The following is a 27,050-nucleotide window of genomic DNA, read 5'->3' as shown; positions in this document are numbered from 1 at the left end:
TCTTAAGGAGTTAAGAGAAAGATATATTCCAGCCAGATATTTCCGAAAACCTTGTACATTCAAGTTGTGCTTATTGATGTCGTCCAAAAGGCAAAATGATGTATGGAATTTGTCCATTTTCCTGCACAAAGCGTTTAAATTTAGAGAAATTGTAACCTCATAATGTGTTTTGCAAATGTATCTGTGTTTCATATGATTTCATGTGATTTTGGTTTTCTCGTGTTTATTCAAACAAATGTGACGTAACAAATGTTGTTTGTGTACCCCTTCATAGGGGCTATGGCCTGATGAATAAATCATCCGTATCCGTATCCCTCACACCTCCCCCCCCCCCCACACACACACACACTAAACCACACACACGCACACAGTGAGAGAGAGAAATCAGAGACAGACAGACAGAGAGACAGAGATGCCAAACCACTTCATTCTATCAAAGTATGTCTGAGTGGACTGCTGGCCGGCTACAGGAACCACGGAAGTAAACGAGAACCAAAGCGCCCTGAAGACACAGTCAGGGCAGCTAAGAGCCCGAGGAGTACCCAGGTGAAGGACCCTCTGATCCTGGTCAGAGTGGCCCGCCAACACCACAATTGTATTGTACTGTATTGTATTGTACTGCATCGTATTGTACTGTACTGTATTGTATTGTATTACTAATTTTTGTCACAACAGATTTCTCTGTGTGAAATACGGGCTGCTCTCCCCAGGGAGAGCGCGTCGCTGCACTGAGAGCGCCATCTTTTTTTCCTTTTTTTTTCTGCATGCATTAAAAAAACAAAAAAACAAACAAAAAAAAACACGCCTGTTTTCCTAACGAACTGTATTTTTCTACAGAATTCAGCCAGGGACGACCTTTTTGTTGCCGTGGTTCTCCCACGTTCACTCGTTTATACACGAGTGGGATTTTGCGTGTATGGCCGGTTTTTTTTAAACCCGCCATGTAGGCAGCCATACTCCGTTTCCAGGGGTTAAATGGTAGTGCAACATATTTTGCAACGGCTATTATTGTCCTCGTCTAACAATAATATTATGTCAGTGAGCGAATGAGCGAAAATCTGAATCCGGAGTAAAATTAATTTTCTTGCCGGGGGGTACAATTTTGGTGGTGGTACACTTCAACCCTGACCGGCAGGCCCCCCCCCCACCCCCCTCCCCAAGAGGGGATACAGCGGAAAATTTGATGCGGAGGGTTTCAACCAGAGGTCGTAAGTATTATGTCTCGGTTTACTGCGGCATCAAAGCACGGGCTAATTTGCATGGACACACACACACACACACACACACACACACACACACACACACACACACACAAGCAAACAACTACACAAAAGAACACACACACACACACACACACACACACACACACACCAAAACAAAAACACACATCCACACTCACACACACACACACACACACATACATACACAGACACAGACACACACAAACACACACACACAAACAAACAACAACACAAAAGAACACACACACACATCCACACCCACACACACCCAGACACAGACACATACACACACACACACAAACGCGCACACACACACACACACGCACGCGCGCGCGCGCGCGCACACACACACACACACACACACACGAAATGATGCGACTGCAAGGCACCTTGACTTCAAAAATCAGGAAACAACGACTGAATCGATATAAAACAATCGACAGGGCTCTTGCAGCGTAAATAATTAATATGTCGTTCAATCAAGTGGTCTTTCGCGCACGAGACACGGTTTGCAACGACCCTAAAAATATCTCCCCTAAGCTGACTGCACTATGGCTGACCTTTCAGGGAATGGTTGTGTGGACATTAATTTTTTCCTCCTGAGCAAAAACAACAACTACAACAAAAACAAAGAGGCAAATAGAAACCAACAGCAAAGCATAAAAATCCTCAAATGAGAAATTAACCCCGAAAAAAAAACACCCAACATAATCGTGCGAGTAATATTCTAGTTGCGCTGTTCACGAGTAGCGCAGCCGCTACTGAACGTAATTGTAATGGCACGTAGCGCTACTGAACGTATTTGTTACTGAGCGTACTTGTAATGGCACTTAGCACTTTTGAACGCAGTTGAAATGACACATGGCGCTTTTGAACGTAGTTGTAATGAGACGTATCGCTGTTGGCACATAGCACTACTGAACTTGGTTGTAATGGGACGTACCGCTATTGCCACATAGCGCTATTGGACGTACTGCAATGGGACGTACCGCTATTGGCACATAGCGCTATTGCACGTACCTGTAATGGCACGTACCGCTATTGGCACATAGCGCTATTGAAAGTAGTTGTTATGGGACGTAGTGCTATTGGCACATAGCGCTATTGGACGTACCTGTAATGGGACGTAGTGCTATTGGCACATAGCGCTATTGGACGTACTGCAATAGGACGTAGCGCTATTGGCACATAGCGCTATTGAACGTACCTGTAATGGGACGTACCGCTATTGGCACATAGCGCTATTGAAAGTAGTTGTTATGGGACGTACCGCTATTGGCACACAGTGCTATTGAACTTAGTTGTAATGGCACGTACCGCTATTGTCACGTAGCGATATTGAACGTAGTTGTAATGGGACATAGCGCTATTGGCATGTAGCGATATTGAACGTAGTTGTAATAGGACGTACTACAATTGGCACACAGCGCTTTTTAACGTAGTTGTGATGGGACGTACTTGTAATGGGACGTAGCGCTGTTGGCACGTTCGCGATATTGAACGTAGTTGTAATGGCACGTAGCGCTGTTGGCACGTTGCGATATTGAACGCAGTTGTAATGGGACGTAGCGCTATTGGCAGATAGCGTTACTGAAAGTTGTAATTGAGACGTATCGCTATTGGCACAAAGCGCTATTGAACCGTAGTTGTAATGGGGCGTAGCGCTATTGAAGTAGCTGAAATGGCACGTAGTGTATCGGCACTCACCATTCTCGTGTTACAACGGACTCAAACCATGCACGTGGGAGAGTGGGGTCACTTTTTTTCTGTTTTTGTTGTTGTTTGTTTTTGTTTTTCGTTCCTTGCTCAATATCTATCCACTATGCCACCACTAGCCACTCCACCACGCTGACGTTGACACTGCTGTTCTCCAAACTCCACTTTCCCCACGAACATCCCCCCCCCCCCCCCCCCCCGACACCCCGCCAGCCCCACCGTCCAACTTCCCTTACTTCTCCACCCCAACCACCACCATACCCCCTCCTCCATGACATTATTTGTTTCGCCTGTCGACTGCTTAAACCTTGGTGAAATGAGATCATTGTGGCATGAAAGTGAAGAGCAGGTGCCGCATCTTTTTGCTGGCATTTTTAACAGGTAATAATAATAATAATAATGGTACTTATATAGCGCTGAATCTTGTGCATAGACAAATCTAAGCGCTTTCGCACCAGTCATTCTCACGCACGCATAACTCTAAAACTGGAGAAACTAAAGACAAGGAAGAGGCAGGGAAGGGAGGCTGTTTTGGGAAGAGGTGGGTTTTAAGGCCAGACTTGAAAGAGCTGAGTGTGGAGACTTGACGAAGCGAAAGAGGAAGTTCATTCCAACTGCAAGGTCCAGAGACAGAGAAAGAACGGCGGCAGGTGTCATTGAACAAACAGCGATGCCATCTCAAGATAGGAACAAGTCCGAACACAGGGTGGTGGTGGTGGTGCCTAACATAACTGCTGACATCCTGACCTCTTAGCTTTACTGATGCTCTTGTCTTATCTCAGTGAGGTGACGGGCCCTTCGCTGAAGAGCGTACACGTTGGTCGGTCGTAATGAAGGGGTTAAAACAGATACGTTGCAGTTGCGGCCGATGATGTGATCACTTAACTTCCTTCTTAGACTACCCCCCCCCCCCCCCCCTCTACAAACACACACACACACACACACACACACACACACAGCAGAAAAAAAGCACCAAAACCCAGAAGGGGAACCTCTGTCACAATACGAACGATACGCAGTTTGAACAAAGAAACAGAACAGGAAAACAAAACAACATCAAACATAAACAAACAAAGACGATATCCACAATCAGACATGAAAAAAATAAAGAAAGAAAAGAAAACGGCAGACACACACACACACACACACACACACACACACACACACACACACACACACAAACAAACAAAAAACAAAAAACAACAACAAACAAACAAACAAAAAAACACCCCAAAAAACACCATCTGTGATTCACGAGTGCTGAACTACTCATTACAAACAAACAACAACAACAACAACAAAAATCAAATTGTCTATAATTATTTTTTATTATTGTAATTTCTTTGCTTCAGAAAGAAATCATTTTTAATGGAGGTGTCAGTGCAATATCAAATGAGTCTCCTAACACCCCCCCCAACCCTTCTCCCCACCACCACCACCCGCCTCTTTCCCCCTCTCCACCTTCACTTTTGTAGGCGAAGAGGGGGGTGTCGACGTTGATCCCGAAACAACCAACCAACCACCCAAAAAAAACAACAACAACCCCCTCCAAAACAAATTAACAACAACAAAACAACAACAAAACAACAACAAAAAGACACACAAACAACAACAACAAAACAAACCCCAAAACACCTTGACCTGAACTGTAAAAGCTGATTGGTCGAAAGATCAATCACCATTCCTTCCGCTGATTGCCACAGACGTTAACTCTCTCCATACGAACGGCGAAAGTGACGACGTTAACAGCGTTTCACCCCAAATACCATCATCAAAATATTGCAAGCGGAAGGCTCTTATACTGAAGACGCGAATGTTGACAAAGAATACCACAATTCTGACGACGGAAGCTAAAGGTTGGGTCATTCATACACCCACTGGACATCCGAGGGGTCTGTGTAGAGGAGAAGAGAGGACTGGCCGTACTGAGTGAGTTAAACCACAGAGTGCCTTTCTACCTAACCACCAGCCCCAAAATTTCACCTTGACACTGACAGTGAAGATGTTAAGTCGTTAAAAAAAACCCCCAAAAAACATCATGTTCAATAACTTCATTGCCATTTGCCGAGACGTCTGAAGAGTCCACATGGGACGCAACTCATGTCAGCTATCACAAATGGTTCTCTTCCTCGGGGAGAATTCCAATGTCCCCGCCCCCCCCCCCACACACACACCCCTCCCCTCCCACCTCTGTTTACCTGTACCCCCTACCCTATACACTATCATCACTAACATAGAGGAGACAGCGGTGCTGGGGGGGGGGGGAGGATATAAACATCAGTCCTTCAGTTTTAAAACGCGTTTGACTGCCTGATTAGTGGAGTTTGACTGCCTGATTAGTGGAGTTTGACTGCCTGGTTAGTGGAGTTTGACTGCCTGATTAGTGGAGTTTGACTGCCTGTTGAGTGGAGTGATAGCCTAGAGGTAACGCGGCCGCCTAGAAAGTTTGACTGCCTGTTTAGTGATTAGTGGAGTTTGACTGCCTTATTAGTGGAGTTTGACTGCCTGTTTAGTGATTAGTGGAGTTTGACTGCCTGATTAGTGGAGTTTGACTGCCTTATTAGTGGAGTTTGACTGCCTGTTTAGTGATTAGTGGAGTTTGACTGCCTGATTAGTGGAGTTTGACTGCCTGTTGAGTGGAGTTTGACTGCCTGTTTAGTGATTAGTGGAGTTTGACTGCCTGATTAGTGGAGTTTGACTGCCTTATTAGTGGAGTTTGACTGCCTGTTTAGTGATTAGTGGAGTTTGACTGCCTGATTAGTGGAGTTTGACTGCCTGTTGAGTGGAGTGATAGCCTAGAGGTAACGCGTCCGCCTAGGAAGCGAGAGAACCTGAGCGCGCTGGTTCGAACCACGGCTCAGCCGCCGATATTTTCTCCACCTCCACTAGACCTTGAGTGGTGGTCTGGACGCTAGTCATTCGGATGAAACGATAAACCGAGGTCCCTTGTGCAGCATGTATTTAGCGCACGTAAAAGAACCTACGACAGCAAAAGGGTTGTTCCTGGTAAAATTCTGTAGAAAAAAAACTGCTTCGGTAGGAAAAACAAATAAAACTGCACGCAGGGAAAAAAAGAAAAAGAAAAAAAGGATGGCGCTGTCAGTGCAGCGACGCGCTCTCCCTGTGGACAGAAGCCCGAATTTCACACAGAGAAATCTGTTGTGATAAAAACAAAACAAAACAAATACAAATACAAATTAGCACTGTCGGTAGAAGTCCAAACTCACAGTCTGCCAGTGTTTTGGGTTTGATTCATAGACGCCCCATCTCGGTTTTTTCCGCCAGCTCATCTTAAAGTGCTGTCATTCTGGTGGTGTCGTGTATTGTTCCATAGATGCCCCCCCGGCCCCTCCAAAGCCCCCACGCCCACCCCACCCCACCCCCACCCACCCCACGCCCTTGGAGTGGTTATCTCTGTCAGCTGTACCACGTTAAAGGAGTTGGGGGCGGGGGGGAGGGTGTCGACGTTAAACCTCAATGGAATCAGCTAAAAAATCTAACAACCGACATCTCGAATCCTTGGAAATCCTGCGTTTCGGCGCAAAGTTTCTGCAAAACGGACTTGCGAGGATGCCCAGGAGAGACAGAGAGAACAGAGAGAGAAAGAAAAGAGGAGAGGAGAGGGAGAGAGAGAGAGAGAGAGAGAGAGAGAGAGGAACGAAACTGCTGAAAAAAAAAAAAAAAGATTCTCTCGTTAGCTTCGCAGCCACACCGAGGATGTGAGGATGTGAATGCAGTGCTGTCAACAGCAACAGCAACGCTGGTAAGAGTGCAGTAGCACATACAGCGGCAAGACAAAAAAAAAAAAAAAAAAGAAAAAAAAAAAAAAAAAAAAAAGACCGACTCAGTCAGACGGATGGATACAAAGGCAGGCAGGCATGTACATCCACAGAAAAAGACAACAGACAGAGACAAAGACTAACAGCCGAAAAGACTAACAACAGACACACAGTCAGCAAATTAGATAGAATAATCATATATAAACTAGATGAATATCTATATAATTATATATATATATATATATATATATTATATACAGCCAGCCAGCCAGCCAACCAGATAGATAGACAGCTGGACAGCCACACAGATCGACAGACAGTAGACAGATCGACAAACAAGATAAGACAGTTAACAGACACCCAAAATACAAAACTAGGTAACCACCCCTCCCCCCCCCCCCCCCGGCCCCCCGACACCCCCCCCCCCACACACACACACACACACACAAAACACACCACGAAACAAAAACAACAAAACTGGCACCCGTGTATCAAACCTCCTCCCCTCCCCCCTCCCCCCTCCCCCTGTATCTCCTTTGGCTGAAGCTCACTGCGACTCTGGCACTCCGGCATTCTTTTATGGTTTCCATAGTGAGAGCTTTCTCCTCACCACCCCCATCCCCCCACTCCCCTTCTCCATCTCCACCCTCTCCTCGACGTGAGCCGGGGACAAATACAGAAATGTATGTATGACAAAAGAGACAGCCCAAAAGTGTGTGCTCCTGAGCACCGTCGCACTCACGCACGCACGCGCCCCAAAGAGTAAGCACACACGCCCTCTCCCCCCCCCCCCCACCCAACCCTCCACACTCCCCCGTCCCCAGCCCCCACCCCCCACAATCCCTATAAACTCACTCTCATCTCGCGCGTGGATACACACACACACACACACACACACACACACACACACACGCCTTACACACACACACACACACACACACACACACACACACACACACACACACACATCGATCGAATTTCTGACCTCATTAAAAAAAACAACAACAAACAAACAAACAACAACAACAACAAAAAAAACAAAAAACAAACAAACAAACAAACAAACAAAAAAAACAAACAAACACGTCAGCCACAACAAAGAGGAGAAGTTGGTCAACCCATACATGTTTCGCAAATTTCGTTCGTTAGTTTCAGTTCATGCAAAAAAATAAATCCAATTAAAACTCAACGGAAGAGAAAAAGAACGTAATACTAGTAACACATGGAACAAGTATACAAACAACCTTGGCCTTTTTTCTTTTTTTCTTCAGTCAATAGCAACGCCTCTTCTTCTTTCCCTAAAGGTCTGCTTGCTGCAATTAAAACGCCTCCAAGACTTTGCAACATGTGACCTGGATTCCGGTTAAAAAACAAACAAACAACAAAACCTGTTCACCTTCACCGTGTATCTGAAGGCGTGTTGTGTGTGTGTGTGTGTGTGTGTGTGTGGAAGGCGTGTTGTGTGTGTGTGTGTGTGTGTGTGTGTGTGTGTGTAAGGCGTGTTGTGTGTGTGTGTGTGTGTGTGTGTGTGTGTGTGTGTGTGTGTGGAAGGGGTGTTTTTGTGTGTGTGTGTGTGTGTGTGTGTGTGTGTGTGTGTGTGTGTGTGTGTAAGGCGTGTTGTGTGTGTGTGTGTGTGTGTGTGTGTGTGTCTCTGTGTGTGTGTAAGGCGTGTTGTGTGTGTGTGTGTGTGTGTGTGTGTGTGTGTGTAAGGCGTGTGTTTTTTTTGTTTTGTTTTTTGTTGTTGTTTGTGTGTGTGTGTGTGTGTGTGTGTGTGTGTGTGTGTGTGTGTGTGTGTGTGTGTGTGTGTGTGTGTGTGTGTGTGTGTGTGTGTGTGTGTGTGTGTGTGTGTGTGTGTGTGTGTGTACAAACAGATTACCTCTCTCTCTCTCTCTCTCTCTCTCCTCTTCTCCCTCTGCTGTTTTTCCACACTTCTCTTCCTCCTACTACTCACCTATCCCCCCCCCTTCTCACCCCCTCATTCCCCCCCCCCCCCCCCCCGCAACCCCCATCGCGCCGACCACCCCCGTCCCCCCGGCCCCACCCCCCCTCCCGCCCCACCCGTCTTTTATGTTTTCCATGGTGAGAGCTTCCTCTTGCCCCACCCGTCACCCTAATCCCTGCCAGGTATGTGACAGTGATGACGGTCTCCTGTCATCTATCTGTATATATATATATACCCTTTCGCCATCCAGAACAAAGAGAGGACCCCACCCCCACCCCCGCCCTTCTACTTTCTTTCTTCAGACTCTCTATGTCCCCTCCCTCCACTCCCACCCACCCACCCACCCCTCCCTTCCACCCCCACCCTACCAGGCCCTCCCCCCCCTCCCCCCCCCTTACACTCACATTCATTCATCCATCATACGGTGCGTGAGCGGATTTTTTTTAATTATTTTTTTAAAAACTTAACTGAGCCTGTCTTTCATACAAAGATGGCAGGCATACAACACCCATCTGAACCTACCACAACACCACCACCTTCTTCCCCTCGCCCCCCCCCCCCCCCCCCCCCCCCCCTTCCGCCCCTCACCATCATGTGGTGCTCATCAGCAGACCATTGTTGATCCTATCAGCGTTCTCAGCTAACCTCACCCACCCACCCACCCACCCACCGTCTCCCGTAAGCCCTAACTACCCCTTATTCAGTTCTGAAGACCTGCAGAATGGGTTATGGTGTTGGTATTTGTTGTTGTTGCTGTTGTTGTTGCTGCTGCTGCTGCTGCTGCTGCTGTTAACTGGCCCATCCTACGTCACACTAAATTAAATTAACGCGCTCTTTCCTTCTTTCAGAGCAAGTAGATTACCTGAATTCCTTTGAGAGAGAGAGAGAGAGGGGGGGTGTTGGGGGGGAGAGACAGAGACAGAGACAGCGACAGAGAGAGACACAGAGGCAGAGACACAGAGACAGAGACAGACACAGAGACACACAGAGACAGAGACAGAGAGAGAGAGAGGGGGGTTGGGTGGGAGGGGGGGGGGGGCATCTGTGTTAGACTTGGTGGGGGGGGGGGGGGGGGGGTAACGCACACCCCAGAATGGGATGTTTGCACGAACTGATGAATAAGAAAAAAGAGTTTGCACGGATGGATGAAAAAAAAAAAAAAAAAAACAACAGAAGAAGAAGAAAAAAAAAAATCTCATCTTTCCGTTCAAGCACAATAATACTAAAGTATTCGTCGACGAACTTTTTAAGACCACTTTTTTTCTATTTATTCTTGTTGTTTTACAACACTTCTATTTCTCGTTTTTGTTTGTATCACACTACTTTGATTTCACGGATCAGTTTCCCTTTGAATTCTTGCTGGCTTTTGGGCTTTCGTTGTTGTTACTGATGTTGGTTTATTTGTTGCTGTGGTTGTTGTTTTTTGTTGTTGTTTTGTTTCTTACAAATATTTCATTAAAAAAATGTATGCTCATATATACACATACATATATATGCACAGATAGATAGATAGAGAGACAGACAGACAGACAGACAGAGAGAGACAGAGACAGAGAGACAGAAAGAGAAAGACAAAACGACAGACAGAGAGAGAGAGAGAGAGACAGATAGAGACAGAGAGAGAGAGACAGACAGACAGACAGAGACAGAGAGAGACAGAGACAGAGAGAGAGAATGAGAGTGAGAGAGAGACAGGCACACAGACAGACAGACAAAGACAGAGACTGAGAGAGAGAATGAGAGTGAGAGACAGACAGGCACACAGACAGACAGACAGACAAACAGACAGACAGAAACAGGGAGACAGAGATGTAAATGTAGATCTATCTAGTAATCCATGAAACAGGCAAGTTTTGCAAGCTCTTGCACACATTCAGCAATACGTCAGCTCTTGCACACATTCAGCAATTCGTCAGCTCTTGCACACACACATTCAGCTCTTGCACACATTCAGCAATTCGTCAGCTCTTGCACACACACACATTCAGCAATTCGTCAGCTCTTGCACACACGCATTCAGCAATTCGTCAGCTCTTGCACACGCGCATTCAGCAATTCGTCAGCTCTTGCACACACACACATACAGCAATTCGTCAGCTCTTGCACACACACACACATTCAGCAATTCGTCAGCTCTTGCATACACACATTCAGAAATTCGTCAGCTCTTGCACACATTCAGCAATTCGTCAGCTCTTGCACACACACATTCAGAAATTCGTCAGCTCTTGCACACACACATTCAGCAATTCGTCAGCTCTTGCACACACACACGTTCAGAAATTCGTCAGCTCTTGCACACATTCAGCAATTCGTCAGCTCTTGCACACACACACATTCAGAAATTCGTCAGCTCTTGCACACAATCAGCAATTCGTCAGCTCTTGCACACACACATTCAGCAATTCGTCAGCTCTTACACACACAATCAGCAATTCGTCAGCTCTTGCACACATTCAGCAATTCGTCACCTCTTGCACACATTCAGCAAATCGTCAGCTTTTGTACACACATTCAGCAATTCGTCACCTCTTGCACACATTCAGCAATTCGTCAGCTCTTACACACACACATTCAGCAAATCGTCACCTCTTACACACACACACACACACATTCAGCAATTCGTCACCTCTTGCACACACACATTCAACAATTCGTCACCTCCTGCAGACATTCAGCAATTCGTTACCCATTTCGCGAAAAGGGCAGTCATTTGCTAATTGCGTGAAAATCGGGGAAAGCATCGCCTCATACGCGAAATGAGCAAATCCCTGGAAATGGGCTCGACAGTATGATAAATGATGGTGAACTCCGGTGGCAACGCACTCTTCGAAATAGGTCCAGTCGAACTTCATAAAACCAGGGAAAGAGGAAGAGGTGAAAGAAAGACAAAACAAAACACAAAAAACGACCAGAATGAGAGAAGAGAAGAGAGAAAAAAAAAAAAAAAGAAAAAGAAGAAGAACCCAGATAAGCATATTATAAAATATTGTTTCCTACATAGCAGTTATAATGATTTATACGTGATAAATAAATAAGTCCATAAAAATCACAAATAAAGTAAACAAGCAAATGACACAGTACCGCATTTTGCAACCAGTTCACTTTTTTTAAAGTATCCATACAGAAGTAAAGAGACGACATTTCACGAGGTAGAAAAAAAAAGTTAAATAAATAAATGAACAAACAAAGAAACAAATTAGTAAATAAACAGATAGATAAATAAATAAACATAAAGAGAACAAAATCAACGGACGACTGACTAGTCTACCATAATGGGAAACGGAAACCAAAGATGATAAATAGAATCAACATAAACAAGTGAATACAGTTGTCTTTTTTTTGTGTCTTTTTTTCTGTTTTCTATTTACGAATTTAGACAAAAGGCATGCAAACACATGTACAAGAGCCACTGCTAGCAGCTCAGCGATTTTCCATTTCCTTCAGCAAGCACAAAGGTGAATGAATAAAGAGTGTAGAGTAAAGCAGACATCATTTAAAACAACAATACGATCAGGACAGAGAAGAAAGAAGGAAAGAAAGAAAGAACGATGGAAAAGGAAACGAAATAGGAAATATGAACGGAAAAGAAGACAGAAGGAAAAAAAATTTTTTTTTAAAGGTTATAAAAGTAGCAACGTTTATCGAACTCCTCTCTCTCTCTGTCTCTCTCTCTTCATTCTTCCCTATTTCTCTCTCTCTCTCTTCATACTTCCCTATATCTTTCGTTTTTTCTCTCTCTCTTTTAATTCTTCTCTACTTCTTTCGTTCTCTCTTCCCCCCTCCCTCTCTCTCTCTCTTCATACTTCCCTGTCTCTCTCCCTCTCTCTCTTTTCATTCTTCCCTATCTCTTCCGATCTCTCTCTCTCTCTCTCTCTCTCTTCATACTTCCCTCCCTCTCTCTCTCTGTCTCCCTCCCTCTCCTCTTTCCCTCTCTCTCCCTCTCTGTCTCTCTCTCTCTCTGACGACACTTACGCAAAGCGCTGGGCTCCTCAGGGCAGGGCGGAGGGTAAGGTGAGAGTATGGACGTCTCCTCCTCCTCCTCCTCCCTCCTCCTCTGCTCCTCCTCCGTAGGCCCCTTGGGACTGCCCCCCTCCCCACCACCACCAACACCACCACCACCACCCCTCACTACCACCTCCTCTCGAGTCGTCACCATGGCATCATCGGTAGCCATGGCAATTTCAGAAGTCACAGGAACATCGTTTTCGGGGTTACCGGAAGGAGTAGTCCTGGCTGATGACGACACCACGGCAGACGAAGACGACGACAACGACGACAAAGAAGAGGAGGAGGAGGAGGAAGAAGAAGAGGACAACGATTTGATCTGATTCGATTTGGAGGAGGAAGACGAGGAGAGGGAAGCCTTTGTGCCGGAAGAGGAAGACGAAGACGACGATGACGACGAAGCGTTGGCTGCGGCGCGATCCTTCTGCTGAAGCATCGCCCGCCGGAACAACAGAGTCCGCGACTCCTTGCTGGCCCTGCGGATGAGGTCGGCGATGCGGTTGGTGTACACGTGCTTCTGCAGCGACTCGGCGGCCTGCGCCGGCGAGGGGATGTGCTGGCGGCGGAGGGCCGAGATGCTGCGGTCCACCATGCGCATCTCCTCGCGCGCCTTGAGGCGGGCGCTGTGCGGCCTCTCCGCCGGCCCGCCGTAGCGGCCGTTGTACTTGTGGTGCACCACCAGCACCTGCGACAGCGTGAGCATCATCACCACCAGGAAGAAGGTGAACACCAGCAGCTCCGTCCCCTTGCCCTTCCCTTTCCCGCCGCCCAGCCCGCCCCGCTCCTTGGCCAGCTTCCGGCGGGCCCGCGCCATCCTCCGCTTGGCGCGCTCCCTTCTTTCCGCCGGGGTTAAGCACGTGGGGGCGGCGCCAGACAGCTCGGCCTGAAGCTGGTCCAGAGACGCCTCGATGTAGGAGTCCAGGTACTCGTAGTCGTCGTCGTTGGCGTCCTCCTCCTCCTCCTCGCCGTCGCCCACGTAGTACCCACGGTGATGGTGATCGTGGTGATGGTGATGGTGGTGGGGGTCCTGGGTTCTGCTGCTGCTGCTACTGCTGGTAAAGGCGTAGCTGTAGCGGTGCTTGTGCTGAGCTCCAATGCTGCACTGGGGGTGGGACTTGCGCAGCGTCCGGTGGTCCAGCCGCTTCTGCTTGACGGTCGTCGTTGCCGCCGCCTTTGAAGAGGAAGAAGAGGAGTTATGGTTCGTCGGGTGGCCGGGCTGATGATGGTGATGGTGGTGGTAACTCTTCTTCAAGGCCCTCGTGCTCGCTGCCACGTCATCTGTGTGTGAAGACAGAGAGAGCGAGAGAGAGAGAGAGGAGGAGGAGGAGAAAGGAAAGATTCAATGAAGAAACAAAGCAAAAAAAAGGGGAGCGGGGGGGGAGGGGGGGGGGGCGGGCATTTCCAATGGGGTGGGAAGTGGGAGGAGGAGGGGCACTGGGGGAGGTACTACTAAACAAAAACAACAAAAAAAAACAACAAACAACAACAACAAAAAAACAAAGGGCGGGGGGGGGGGGGGGGGGGGGGGGGCGGGGGGGGAGAGTGGAAGTGGGAGGCAGAGTTGAGGGGCGTTGGTAGGGGTGGGGCAGCCACCACCACCACCACCACCACAGGAAATCGAGGTAGTAGGGAAAGTGAGGGTGGTGGTGGTGGAGGTAAGAAGGGGGAACTAACCAACACATACATATGGGCGGTAACAAAAAGGACGGTCCACGTGGGGAAATACATCAACACAGGACACACCTGAATACAAAGAACCCCCCCCCCAAAAAAAAAAAAAAAAAAAAAAACAACTGACATATGTGGAGAGAGAATGGCGGTGGTGGTGGTGGTGGTGGTGGGCGTGTATGGGGGAGGGAGTGTGCGCTGGTTGGAGAGAAGGTTGGGCGGGAGCGGGCGGGGGGTGGGGGGGGGGGTTGGTGCTGGGCTGGGTGGGATCAATAATAACAGGTGTAGCAGTACTGGATTCCCCCCCCCCTCCCCCCCCCCTCCTCCCCCTCCCCTTCCTCCCAACTCTCCTCCATCCCGCCCCCTCTGACGCCGGCTCTGTCTTTTGCATGTATCTATGATGTATCTATGATGGGTGTTAACGTTGCGTGTGTCTAGCAAGGTGGCACAAGTCGCTGAGTGGTTGGTGGCACACACACACACACACACACACACACAAGCACTTTTTTTCTTTCTTTTTTCTTTTTCTTTTTTTTTCACTAATATTCACATGCATTCCCTTTCCTTTATACACTACTTTACTCCTTTCCGTCTAAAAAAACACTCATAGTGAATAGACGTTAAACTGAAGAAAACACACGCACACGCACACACACACACGCACACACACACACACACACACACACAGAGCACTGTTTTGAGTCAATCACCATCATCTTGCCAGCCATTCTCCTGCCCAGGTGTGTGGGTGGGGAAAGGGGGGTCTGGAGAGGCGTGGTTCGGTGGAGTGGGAGGAGGAGGGACACTAGGGGAGGGACTACTAAAAAGAAAAAAACGGGGGGGGGGGGGGGGGGGGGGCATGGGAGGTGAGGGGCGTGCAGGCGGGAGGGAGGGGGGAGGGAGAGAGAGTGTAAGTGGGAGGCGGCGGAGTTGGGGTAGGGGTGTGGGTGTGGGTGTGGGTGGTCTTCTATCGCCCGGGCTCAGGCCAGGGTCCACCTGATTCAGTGGACAGTCTCAAAGAGGTGTCAAATGGAATGAGCTTAGGCGTCAAATGCTTGTGTGGGTTGATCGTTTATTTGCTACAGCACTACATCTGCTTTATCAAGGGGAAAAAAAAACACACACCAAAAACCCCATGAGAAACAGATGCCCTTCGGATAAACATAATTATACACGCTTGGTCAGGGCCTTGAGACAGGGTCAACCGTAGTTAAAGTATAAACATTAAAAAAACAAACAAAAAAAAACAACAACAAACAAACAAACAAACAAAAAAACATACACACACACACACCCAGAAATCCCAAATAAGCAAACACGTTGGAATCATAATTTGAAAGCAATCGAAAGATACTACAAGAAGAAGCCAAACATACAGCATTTTTTTTAAAGAGGGATGGCGGCGAATACAGGCCACACACACACACACACACACACACACACACACACACACACACACACACACACACACACACAGGTACACACACTACAATAACCCAAACACAGTACAAACGGATCCTCAAGTCACTAATCACACACTGACTTCATAACTCCAGTCGTGTGCTGACTGACGATCCAGCGAAGGTGTAGTTGGCAGCAGCACTCTTGTGTAGTAGAAATAGTAGTTGTGTAGTAGTAGTAGTAGTAGTAGTAGTAGTAGTAGCAGCAGCAGCATAGCGGCACACAAACACACACATGAAGCTCACTGCACGTTATCTTCGGTGGCACGTTGCTGCTGCCGCTGCTGCTGATGATGATGATGAAGGTGGAAGCTCACCTCACACAACGGGGGCTTGCTCTATCTCTCTCTCTTGTGTGCCACCCTCCGCCATGCATGCCAGCTGCGGCAAACACACCTCGGGTGCGCCAGGCATCACTGATTGCTGCCTATGCCAGGGAACACAGCCGCTGCACTGTGCACCGCTCAGACCCGTCCCTTGGTGCCGGAGAAGGAAGCTCTTTCGGCCCAACTTCACGTAACGACGCTGACGATTCCAGCACACACACACACACACACACACACACACACACACACACACCAAACACACACACACACACACATGGCACACCTCTTTTGGGGGGTCAGTGGTGAACGTCAGTTCCGCATCCTTCCTTACTCCTCGTTGCATTCTTGTTGTTCCTGTTCCTGTTCTTCTTGATCTTCTTGTTCTTCCTGTTCCTGTTCTTATTGATCTTGCTGTTCTTCCTGTTCCTGTTCTTATTGATCTTGTTGTTCTTCCTGTTCCTGTTCTTCTTGATCTTGTTGTTCTTCCTGTTCCTGTTCTTATTGATCTTGTTGTTCTTCCTGTTCCTGTTCTTCTTGATCTTGTTGTTCTTCCTGTTCCTGTTCTTCTTGATCTTGCTGTTCTTCCTGTTCCTGTTCTTCCTGTTCTTGTTGTTCTTCTTTTTCTTATTCCTGTTCTTCCTGTTCTTGTTCTTCTTGATCTTGTTGTTCTTTTCTTGTTCCTGCTCTTCCTGTTCCTGTTCTTCTTGTCCCTGTTCTTCCTGTTCTTGTTCTTGTTGTTCTTCTTGTTCCTGTTCTTCTTGTTATTGATCTTCCTTTTCTTCTTCTCTCCTCCTCCTTTTCCGTTCGTGGGCTGCAAGTCCCTCGTTCACTTGTATACTTATGTACGTGTGGACCTTTACGTGAATTCATGCCTTAAATGTCTTATTTACATGGTTCTTTTATCTAGAAATGTAGGCAACCCATACATCGTTTTCGGAGTTGTGTGTGCTGGGTATGTCCCAGTTTCCATGACCCGTCGAACACTGACTTGGATTACGGGATGTTTAACGTGCGTATTAAAAAAAACAACTGATCTTCTGCATATCACATCCTCTTCACAATTTGAGGGAAGAAGAAGAAAAAGAAAAAGAAGAAGAAGAAGATGATGGCGATGACGATGATGAAGACAATTATCACATGCGTTTTCACAAGAAGGGTGAGTTCAACCACTAACGTGTCTGTCTGTATATCTGTTGACCTGGCAGATTAAAAACATCTCCATCAGACGCCGCGAATGGGATTGGAACAAGGGACCCTGAGATCGAAAGCGCTTTAACCACTCGACTCCTGTTTCCGTCCTTGTTCCTGTCTGAGACACGTTTGTCGTCATCCACGAGGCTTTGTGACTTCAAAGGCTTAACATCACGTCTGGAGAAATAAAAAAACAACAAAAAAACAATGATAGTTTCGTTGCTGACATTTACAAGCTGTTCGTTCTGCTCCTTGCGGAAGTTTTGTTTAAGCAATGATGAACGTATACTTCGCACTAATTTAGGTCCGGGTTAAGGTATGACATAATTTCATTGTCGATAATGAACTTTCACAGCGCTCAAATTTTGGTCCGGATTAAGGTATGATACGATTTTGTTGTCGATAATGAACTTTCACAGTCTTAAATTTTAGTCCGGATTAAGGTATGACACAATAAGTTGTCGATAATGAACTTTCACAGCGCTCAAATTTTGGTCCGGATTAAGGTATGACACGATTTTGTTGTCGATAATGAACTTTCACAGCGCTCAAATTTAGGTCCGGATATGGGGTATGGCACAATGTAGTCGTCGATAATGAACTTTCACAGCGCTCTGGTGGTCCAGGTCCTGACGTATGATACATTTCCGTTGTCAATGGTGATGAACTGTCACAGTGTTTCGCACTGTTCTTCTTGGAACAGGATCAAATGTGATGGTTTCTGAAGAATTCCGCATGCTACTACAGCTTGCGAGTTCTTCTTTTTATCATCATCATCATCACGGTTATTATCATTAGCATTGTTATAATTCTTTGATTATTCACTTCCTCATTTTTGACTCACTTGTGTAAACAAAGTGTCTATGTTTTAACCCAGTGTTCGGTTGTCTGTGTGTGTGTGTGTGTGTGTGTGTGTGTGTGTGTGTGTGTGTGTCGTGGTAAACTTTAACATTGACATTTTCTCTGCAAATACTTTGTCAGTTGACACCAAATTAGGCATAAAAATAGGAAAAATTCAGTTCTTTCCAGTCATCTTGTTTAAAACAATATTGCACCTCTGGGATGGGCACAAAAAAATATAAAAAACGAAGCCTAATTATATACAAACTGCATTTACTGTTATATCTTTTGTATTATCTAAACTTGGCACTTTGACCTGATATTCTGACCCAACAACAAGAGCAGTCATTATTATCATGTTTTGTTCAAACAGGAACTTCTTTTGCTAAGCATGGAAGTTTTATTTATTTTACAAACGTTTTGGTGCAGATAGTAAAAAAGGGAAATTACTCTGTAATTATTGCTAGGGGACTTAATTTGCTTTAAACTGATCTTTCTCATCTTAAACATTACATTTTGAAATTATACTCAATACATAAAAAGCTTGCTTTTTTTTTTTTTTTTTTTTTTTTTTTTTTTTTTAAAGTGTATCACAAGTGAGTCTTGAAGGCCTTGCCTCTCTTGTCTTACCATATATCCGTAAACAATTTCCCCTCTGCTCCAAACCACTATGAGAAAACAACGCATCCTGGAGGACTTTTCGAAGAACAAAAGTTCGTTGATTTATTTATAGTCTGTTCATCTAAGGTGGTGATATTAGACTGCATGAGAACACGAACACGTGCCATCGGCTCTCTGTCAGATGAATAACTATATCCCTCCGAAAACGGAGTATGGCTGCCTACATAGCGGGGATACAAAAAAAAGTCCACTCGTGTATACCAGTGATTGTGGGTGTCACAGCCCACGAACCGAAGGAGAAGGAGGAGAAGAAGAAGAAGAAGAAGGAAATATGAAAAGACAAGGAAGCCCAAAAACAAATCAACGGAGTCAAACCAGTGACTTTACATACGTGCCCATCATGGCCTAGCTCCGTACAATGCACAAAGATTTTGTTTCCGCGTTCTTTCTGCAGCCATTGGAACTGGTATCGCATGCAGTTGGTCTCACTCCTCAGAAATAGATGTTACTGTAGAGGCATTGCAAAGTTGTACTGGTGAAGTGAAATCTTGGATGACAGGTCACAAGACAAAATCAAACGATGATAAAACAACCGAAGCAAAAGAAACCCGATCCAGGATGACTGCAGAGACTCGCTGTTTACACACACACACGTCCCAAAATAAATAAATAATCAAGCAAGCAAACAAACAAACAAACAAAAATAAATCTGCCTCCCGGGACAATGCAATGCTAAAGGGAACATTTTACCTCACACACAGAACTACGCGGACTCTGAAGAAGACGTTCCACAAATCATGAAGAAAACGTTCCTTACACAACGAAGGCTTAGAGGTCGCTCCAAAATATTTTAATCACGGACGAACAAAACCTTCGCGTTTTGCAGCGAATGCGAAACGAATGTATTACGAAGCTGGTAGCAAGTGAGTGACTGACCTTAAGTGTGTCACGCCGATGGGTCGTTAAACTCAACTCTACCAAGTAGGTGAGTGAGTGAGTGGTATGACCATAGAAGCTTAGCTGACTGACGCTCCAATCGACACTGGTGCAAGTTTCCTTTCCGGACAGTGATGCCCATCACTTCCTTATGTGCGTCATCGTCATGCGAACTGATGGCTGCTTTTAGTTCCGGTACATTATCATGTGTTGTGAAGCGCATAACTATGATAATTAATATAAAGTGTAAATCGCTCATATTATAATTATTTATTTATTTATCTATTTATGTATTTATTTACTTATTTATGTACGCTTATCTATTATTTATTCACCTTTTTTTTTCTCAAGGCCTGACTAAGCGCGTTGGGCTACGCCGCTGGTCAGGCATCTGCTTGGCAGATGTGGTGTAGCATATATATGGATTTGTCCGAACGCAGTGACGCCTCCTTGAGCTACTGAAACTGAAACTGTAGATCGCTCAGCACTTATTTACGGCACGAAACGCTCTGTTGGTACGTCGTAATTAAAAGGAAAAAAAAAAAGATTAAAAAGCAAACCCCCCCGGACCCCCCACTCAACCAAAAAAAAAAGAAAAAAAAAAAAAAAGAACATGGCGATACGGGGAACGGAGGGACGACGAGGGGAAAAGTAGGGTGGTGGGGAGGTAAAAAAAAAAATAAAAAAAAAATAACACATACAAAAAACAAATCGTTGTTCAAACGTATATTTCCATCTCTCTCTCTCTCTCTCTCTCTCTCTCTCTCTCTCTCAAAACGTATAGAACGTTATTGAATTTAGATAATAGAGGCAAGAGAAACTGGGTGTCTAATGTGAGAACGAAACTTTGTGAGTATGGGTTTGGTTTTGTGTGGCTGAATCAAGGTGTTGGAGATATCAGCGAATTTATTCATGTATTTCGTGGAAGATTGATTGATTGTAGATGGCAAAATAGGAATTCCCATATTCAAAACAGCGACTGATTTGATTTGTATCGAATGGTTTGCCATATACCTTATAATAGTTTATATGTCAATGAAACTTGATAGACATCTGAAATATACTTTGACAAGAATAAGTTTGGGTGAAACTGAAATATTTACCCATTATCATCGGTATCTACTATCAAGTGTCAAAAAAAATGATTGATTTGTCCATCATTGTGTCTAGAATCAAAAGAAGACGGCGTTCACTTCGAGCAGTGTTGTCCAGTATTAAGAGGTCTTTGAGAACAGTTGATTCCAGTTCAATACTGTCGACAGCCTTGCCTGTTTAGACTTGTCATGTTGATGTCATCAACAAATTATTAAAAAAAAAAAAAACACTGTCAAGGAATTCGCTCTTTATCTGTATAAAGGACTTAAAAGGGGAAGTGTATACTGCCGTGGATTCTTTTACGCGCGCTCAGTGCTTGCATACTTCACGCGGGACCTAGGTTCACCGTCTCATCCGAATGACTAGCACCCAGACCAACACTTGAGGTCTGACCGTTTAAAATCACTTTAGTGAACAGACGTTACATTAACGGCCAACCTTAAGATCTGGTGGAGGTGGTAGGTAGGGTTAAAAAAAAAAAATGCCACCACTCCACTAACGATGTGGATGCTCTCTGAACCACAAAACTTCTTGACGAAGTAAGGTGCTTGAATATACTAATAATATATAGATCAAATATTAAATCCAGTCCAGATGTCTCTGATTTTTTTTTTTCATAATGTAAATGGAGAACACACCAAAAAAAACAAAACAAAAAAAAACAGTCTTGGTTAATCTTTGAACCTTTAAAACTGTATGTGTTTGGGGCGGGGTGGGGGTGGGGTTGAAAGCTCTCATTTATGCCCATGCTGGTCCAATGTACCTCCAAAAGGAAGGCTGGTTTTGTACAGCTGTTTCGCATTTATGAAGTGCTCATCGGGCTTGCTACCCGCTCTTGACTGCGAACCAGAGGGAAACCACTACTCAAGTAAGGAGAAATATATACATACGTATAATTTTTGACATAGTGTGTGTGTGTGTGTGTGTGTGTGTGTGTGTGTGTGGAGGGGGTGACGTGATTGGAATCTGGCTGTGATTACGTCATATGTCCGTTACACTCTAAAGAGGATCGTTGTGGTTGCTCTGGATCTGAACGATAAAGCGCCAACTTCACATTGCTGCTAGCAACCTCTTCTTCCGCCCCTGCACCACTCAACCCGCCATTTATCATCATCATCATCCCGACCCCCGACCCCCTGCCCCCCATAGCCAAAACTGTTACATGTACTGACGCGTGTGTGTGTGTGTGTGTGTGTGTGTGTACAGGTTTTTTTCTGTTTTTTTTCCTTTCTTTTTTTTTGGGGGGGAGGGGGCAGGGGGGGGGGGGGGGGGGGGGGGGGGGGGGGGGGCGTGAGGGGATGCGGGGGATACTGACTGAAGAATAGAAATACAAACGCGTACACGCAGAAGACACACTCCCATTTATCCAAGAAGCAGAATATCTCCCAGTAGACATTTTGCAACGTGGTAATGATCGAAACTGCCATCACATTTCTCTGACTTCTTAAAAATAAAATAAAATAAAATGTTCCAAAAACGCTTATTTCCGCACTTTTATGCATTGATTAAAGAAAAAAGAAAAGAAAAGAAGAAGCAGCTTAAAACAACACTATAATACTGTTGCCCACCTCCCTTCCTTCCCTTCTCAGCAAAACCCAGAAATGGCATGACCTGACCCGTGTCCTCCGCTGACTTGGGGTTACTTCAAGACTCCGGTGTAAAAACCTCAAACTACCCCCCCCCCCCTTCCCCCCCCCCCCCCCACACACACCTACCCCCAACCCCCTGGCCCCCGCCCCTGCTGTTTTTTTAAAAATAATTTTATTATTATTTTATTTTATACTTAACCTTGAGGTCATTCTGGGCTTGCCTAGCAATAAAGGGGTTGTCCCCGTCAAAATTCTGTTGAAAGTCCTCTTTGATAGTAAGACAATTACATTTAAGGGGGGAAGAAAAAAAAAAAGAAAAAGAAGAAGAAAAAAAAGAGCATAATTTCACACAGTGAAACCTTTTGTGATACAGTACAACGCAACACAACACAATACACTACAATGCACTACAACACAACACAATACACTACAATACACTACAACGCAACACAATGCAACACAATACACTACAACACAATACACTACAACACAACACAATACACTACAATACACTACAACACAACACAATGCAACACAATACACTACAACACAACACAATGCAACACAATACACTACAACACAACACAATACACTACAACACAACACAATGCAACACAATACACTACAACACAACACAATGCAACACAATACACTACAACACAACACAATACAACACAATACACTACAACACAACACAATACAACACAATACACTACAACACAACACAATACACTACAATGCACTACAACACAACACAATACAACACAATACACTACAACACAATACACTACAACACAACACAATGCAACACAATACACTACAACACAACACAATACACTACAACACAACACAATGCAACACAATACACTACAACACAACACAATACACTACAACACAACACAATGCAACACAATACACTACAACACAACACAATACAACACAATACACTACAACACAACACAATGCAACACAATACACTACAATACACTACAACACAACACAATACACTACAATGCACTACAACACAACACAATGCAACGCAATACACTACAACACAACACAATGCAACACAATACACTACAACACAACACAATACACTACAATACACTACAACACAACACAATACACTACAATACACTACAACACAACACAATACACTACAACACAACACAATGCAACACAATACACTACAACACAACACAATGCAACACAATACACTACAACACACCACAACACAACACAATACACTACAACACAACACAATGCAACACAAGACAACACAAGACAATACGTCACAATAACTCACCGTCTTTGGCGCGGACATACATACATGTATTCGCGCGCAACGTGCAACTGAATCTGCTCGGCAGAACAAGCCCACAACCCCAGAAGGATGACCGGCCGAATCTGTGTTATAAAGCGGGCAAAACGGGCGCCGACTAATACTGCACATATGCTGAAACACGTCCACGGGATCTCGGAACAAGCCGGTGTGCGAAAAAGAAACTTCAAAAAGCGGAACTGTCGAAAAGCACGTCCGGCGGAGTCGGCATTAAACCGCCCGGCCAAGAATACCCATGTCCAACAGCACAGATGTAACGTGTGAAACATGTATGCGAGGGTGTGTGCCTCAGCATAATTTGGTCATATTTTCGTGTCTGTTCCTTTGTTATATATATATATATATATATATATATATATATATATATGTAATTCTTAAAAGAGAATACTCAGCTTTTTAGCGTTTTGTCGCCAAATGTATACCTTTATTCACCAAGCTCCTTCAAAAGGGGCCGTGGCCTTTTCTTGAATATTTTTTTCTTTACAAGTACTCGAAACCTTTTTACCTTTTCCTTTCCTTTTTTTTTCTTTTTTTTTTCTTTTCCTGAGTCCTTTGATTTCCACACAAATGACTCCGCACTTGTGATGTCAGAACGATCGGAAACCGGACGAAGACAATTAGAAATTTGGTAACAAGAATCGATAACGGCTATGAGGACTTGTGGAATATATCGGGGCTTCTTTCTTTTTTCTTGTTGTTTTTGTTTTGTTTTTGTTTATTTGTCGTTGTTGTTGTTTGTGGGGTTTTGTTTGTTTGTTTGTATGTTTCTTTGTCTGTAGTGTACCAACTGTTCGTTTGTTGTTGTTTTTGTTTGCCTGCAGTGTACCAACCCATGTGGAATTTACTGCTCTGAAACGCGTGCAACATGGCCGAACTACTGCCTCATACACACATACACACACACACACACACACACACACACACAGACGCACACTAATTAAAGAAAATAACTGAATAAAACAAAATTTAAAAAAGGTAACAAATAAAAGTACTTCTGGTTTACTTTACAACAGTTTCCCCTTGAAACAGGCGACCGTTGACACGTCAACCGTCCGTTTGAGATGTCACTGGCGCTGACTGATTTGATAATCTCTTCTTCGCTCTGACGCTGTTTATGCATGACATCTTGACTCTTGACCTGTTCCGTTTCATTATCACTTCACTCAAATGTTGTTCATGTGATTACTATCTCAGCACTCCGATGCTGTTGGTGTGATTAGTTGGTGTGATTATCTCAGCACTCTGATGCTGTTGGTGTGATTAGTTGGTGTGATTATCTCAGCACTCTGCCGCTGTTCATGTGATTATCTCAGCACTCCGATGCTGTTGGTGTGATTATCTCTGCATTCTGACGACTGTTCGTGTGATTATCTCTGCACTCTGACGACTGTTGGTGTGATTATCTCAGCACTCTGACGCTGTTGGTGTGATTATCTCAGCACTCTGACGCTGTTGGTGTGATTATCTCAGCACTCTGACGCTGTTGGTGTGATTATCTCAGCACTCTGACGCTGTTGGTGTGATTATCTCAGCACTCCGATGCTGTTGGTGTGATTAGTTGGTGTGATTATCTCAGCACTCTCTGTTGTTGTGATTGTCTCAGCACTCTGACGCTGTTCGTATGATTATCTCAGCACTCTGACGCTGTTGGTGTGACTATCTCAGCACTCTGGCACCGTTCGTGTGATTCAGCTCTGACGTTGTTCATTTCATTATCCCCTCTGTCTGACGCCGTCAGTGTCATTATCTCAGCACTCCGAAGCTCTCCGTGTGATGAACTCTTCACTCTTGACGCTGTTTATGCATTATATCGTGACTCTGACCTGTTCGGTTGATTATCTTTTCTCCCTGGCGCTGTACCTGTGTTCAGTCATCTTTCCATTTTTACGTTGTCTTTTACACACACACACACACACACACACACACACACACACACACACACAAATATATATTTAATTAAACCTATTTCCGTTGCAGCATATTGATTTTTATTAGTTCTGGGTGTTCTTCAGCTGTGTTCGTGTCACCCACACGATGCTCTTTATTGGTTTCATGGTTTCTGTTGTTTCCTTTGCTTTTTTGGTTCATATGTTTGATCCGTTCGCTTCCCAGCAGCAGGAGATGGACAGAGAATAGCCCGCCGGGAATGTAAAGGGTTCCCATCCCACTCAGTGTGTCCACGCTTAGAATGGGTGAGGTGGTGGGTGATTGGTATCCAGACACACACGTTGTGCCAATCGTCCGGTGGGCACGCAGCATGTGAATGTATGAGCCTGCCGTCCGGAGCCCCGAAGTCCGACGGACGGAAGCACACAGTTTCAGTTTCAGTTTCAGTAGCTCAAGGAGGCGTCACTGCGTTCGGACAAATCCATATACGCTACACCACATCTGCCAAGCAGATGCCTGACCATCAGCGTAACCCAACGCGCTTAGTCAGGCCTTGAGAAAAAAAAAGAAAAAAAAAAGAAAAAAGGTGAATAAATTATAGATAAGCTTACATAAATAAATAAATAAATAAATAATCATTATGATATAAAAACATGCTGCCCCGACAGGGGATCGAACCCTGGATCTTCGGTTTACGAGACCGACGCCTTACCACTTGCCCACCGAGGCTGTTGGAAGCACACAATAGTAGTACAGAACATGTCGCACGTGGCCGCAAGGAACGCCAGGAGGCAGGGCTAGGGCTAGGGCAAGGGCCAGACGTATGATAGTCAGTCGTGTCCGACTATGACCATCAGAACAGCAGAGGAGGCAACTGCTGTTCTGACTATTTGGGCTAGAATTTGATTATAGTGGAGAGTGTCTTGCCCAGGTTACATCCCCACTTTCTCGGCCAAGAGGGTTTTAGGACAGTCGGCGTTGGGATGGTTCCCAAAGGCCAACTAGCCCACAAGGCTGCAGCAATAAGAGCCAGTGCAATTTTGCCTCCTAGTTTGAGAGTCATAGTCCCTCACAAAAGACTAAGCTGTAAAGCCAGACAGACACACACACACACCATGTATCTGTCTGTACTGTGTCGCCGATCCCGAGCAACTAGTTAGTGGCAAGGCGCTGGCTGTGGTCTTCTCTCCAATTAGATACACGTCCTCGTTGCGTTGTTTTGTATTCAGTGTAAGTTGGCGCTCTACATACTTAACCACTTCAAGCAGTTGAAGGCGCGCGGGGTCGGGCGGGGCGCGGGGGGGGGGGGGGGGGGGGGGGGGGGGGGGGGGGGGGGGGGAGGGGAACAGGACAGATGTGTTTTTTTGACACTGAAAAGAAACACATAAAACTCCAACAAACAAACAAAA

At 45.3% G+C, this 27,050-nt stretch overlaps 1 protein-coding gene and 1 non-coding gene across 3 annotated transcripts in view; both read right to left on the bottom strand.

The window, feature by feature from the left end:
- LOC143283381 (uncharacterized) overlaps positions 1-27,050 on the bottom strand; it is a 196,795-nt gene that overhangs the window by 108,023 nt on the left and 61,722 nt on the right. The window contains exon 2 of one of the 2 annotated variants that reach the window (XM_076589586.1): positions 12,654-13,964. The exons of the other annotated variant lie outside the window; for it this stretch is intronic. Coding sequence (XP_076445701.1) covers positions 12,654-13,964 — 1,311 coding nt within the window. The remainder of the gene's footprint in view (positions 1-12,653; positions 13,965-27,050) is intronic. 2 annotated transcript variants of the gene reach the window in all.
- Positions 26,299-26,370, bottom strand: Trnat-cgu (transfer RNA threonine (anticodon CGU)). The gene has a single exon. It is a non-coding gene; the product is annotated as a tRNA-Thr (tRNA).

This window comes from Babylonia areolata, chromosome 6, assembly GCF_041734735.1.
Source record: "Babylonia areolata isolate BAREFJ2019XMU chromosome 6, ASM4173473v1, whole genome shotgun sequence".
NCBI classification, from domain to species: domain Eukaryota; kingdom Metazoa; phylum Mollusca; class Gastropoda; order Neogastropoda; family Buccinidae; genus Babylonia; species Babylonia areolata.
Note: the sequence above shows the minus strand (reverse complement) of the source record. Positions and strands in the feature narration are given on the sequence as shown.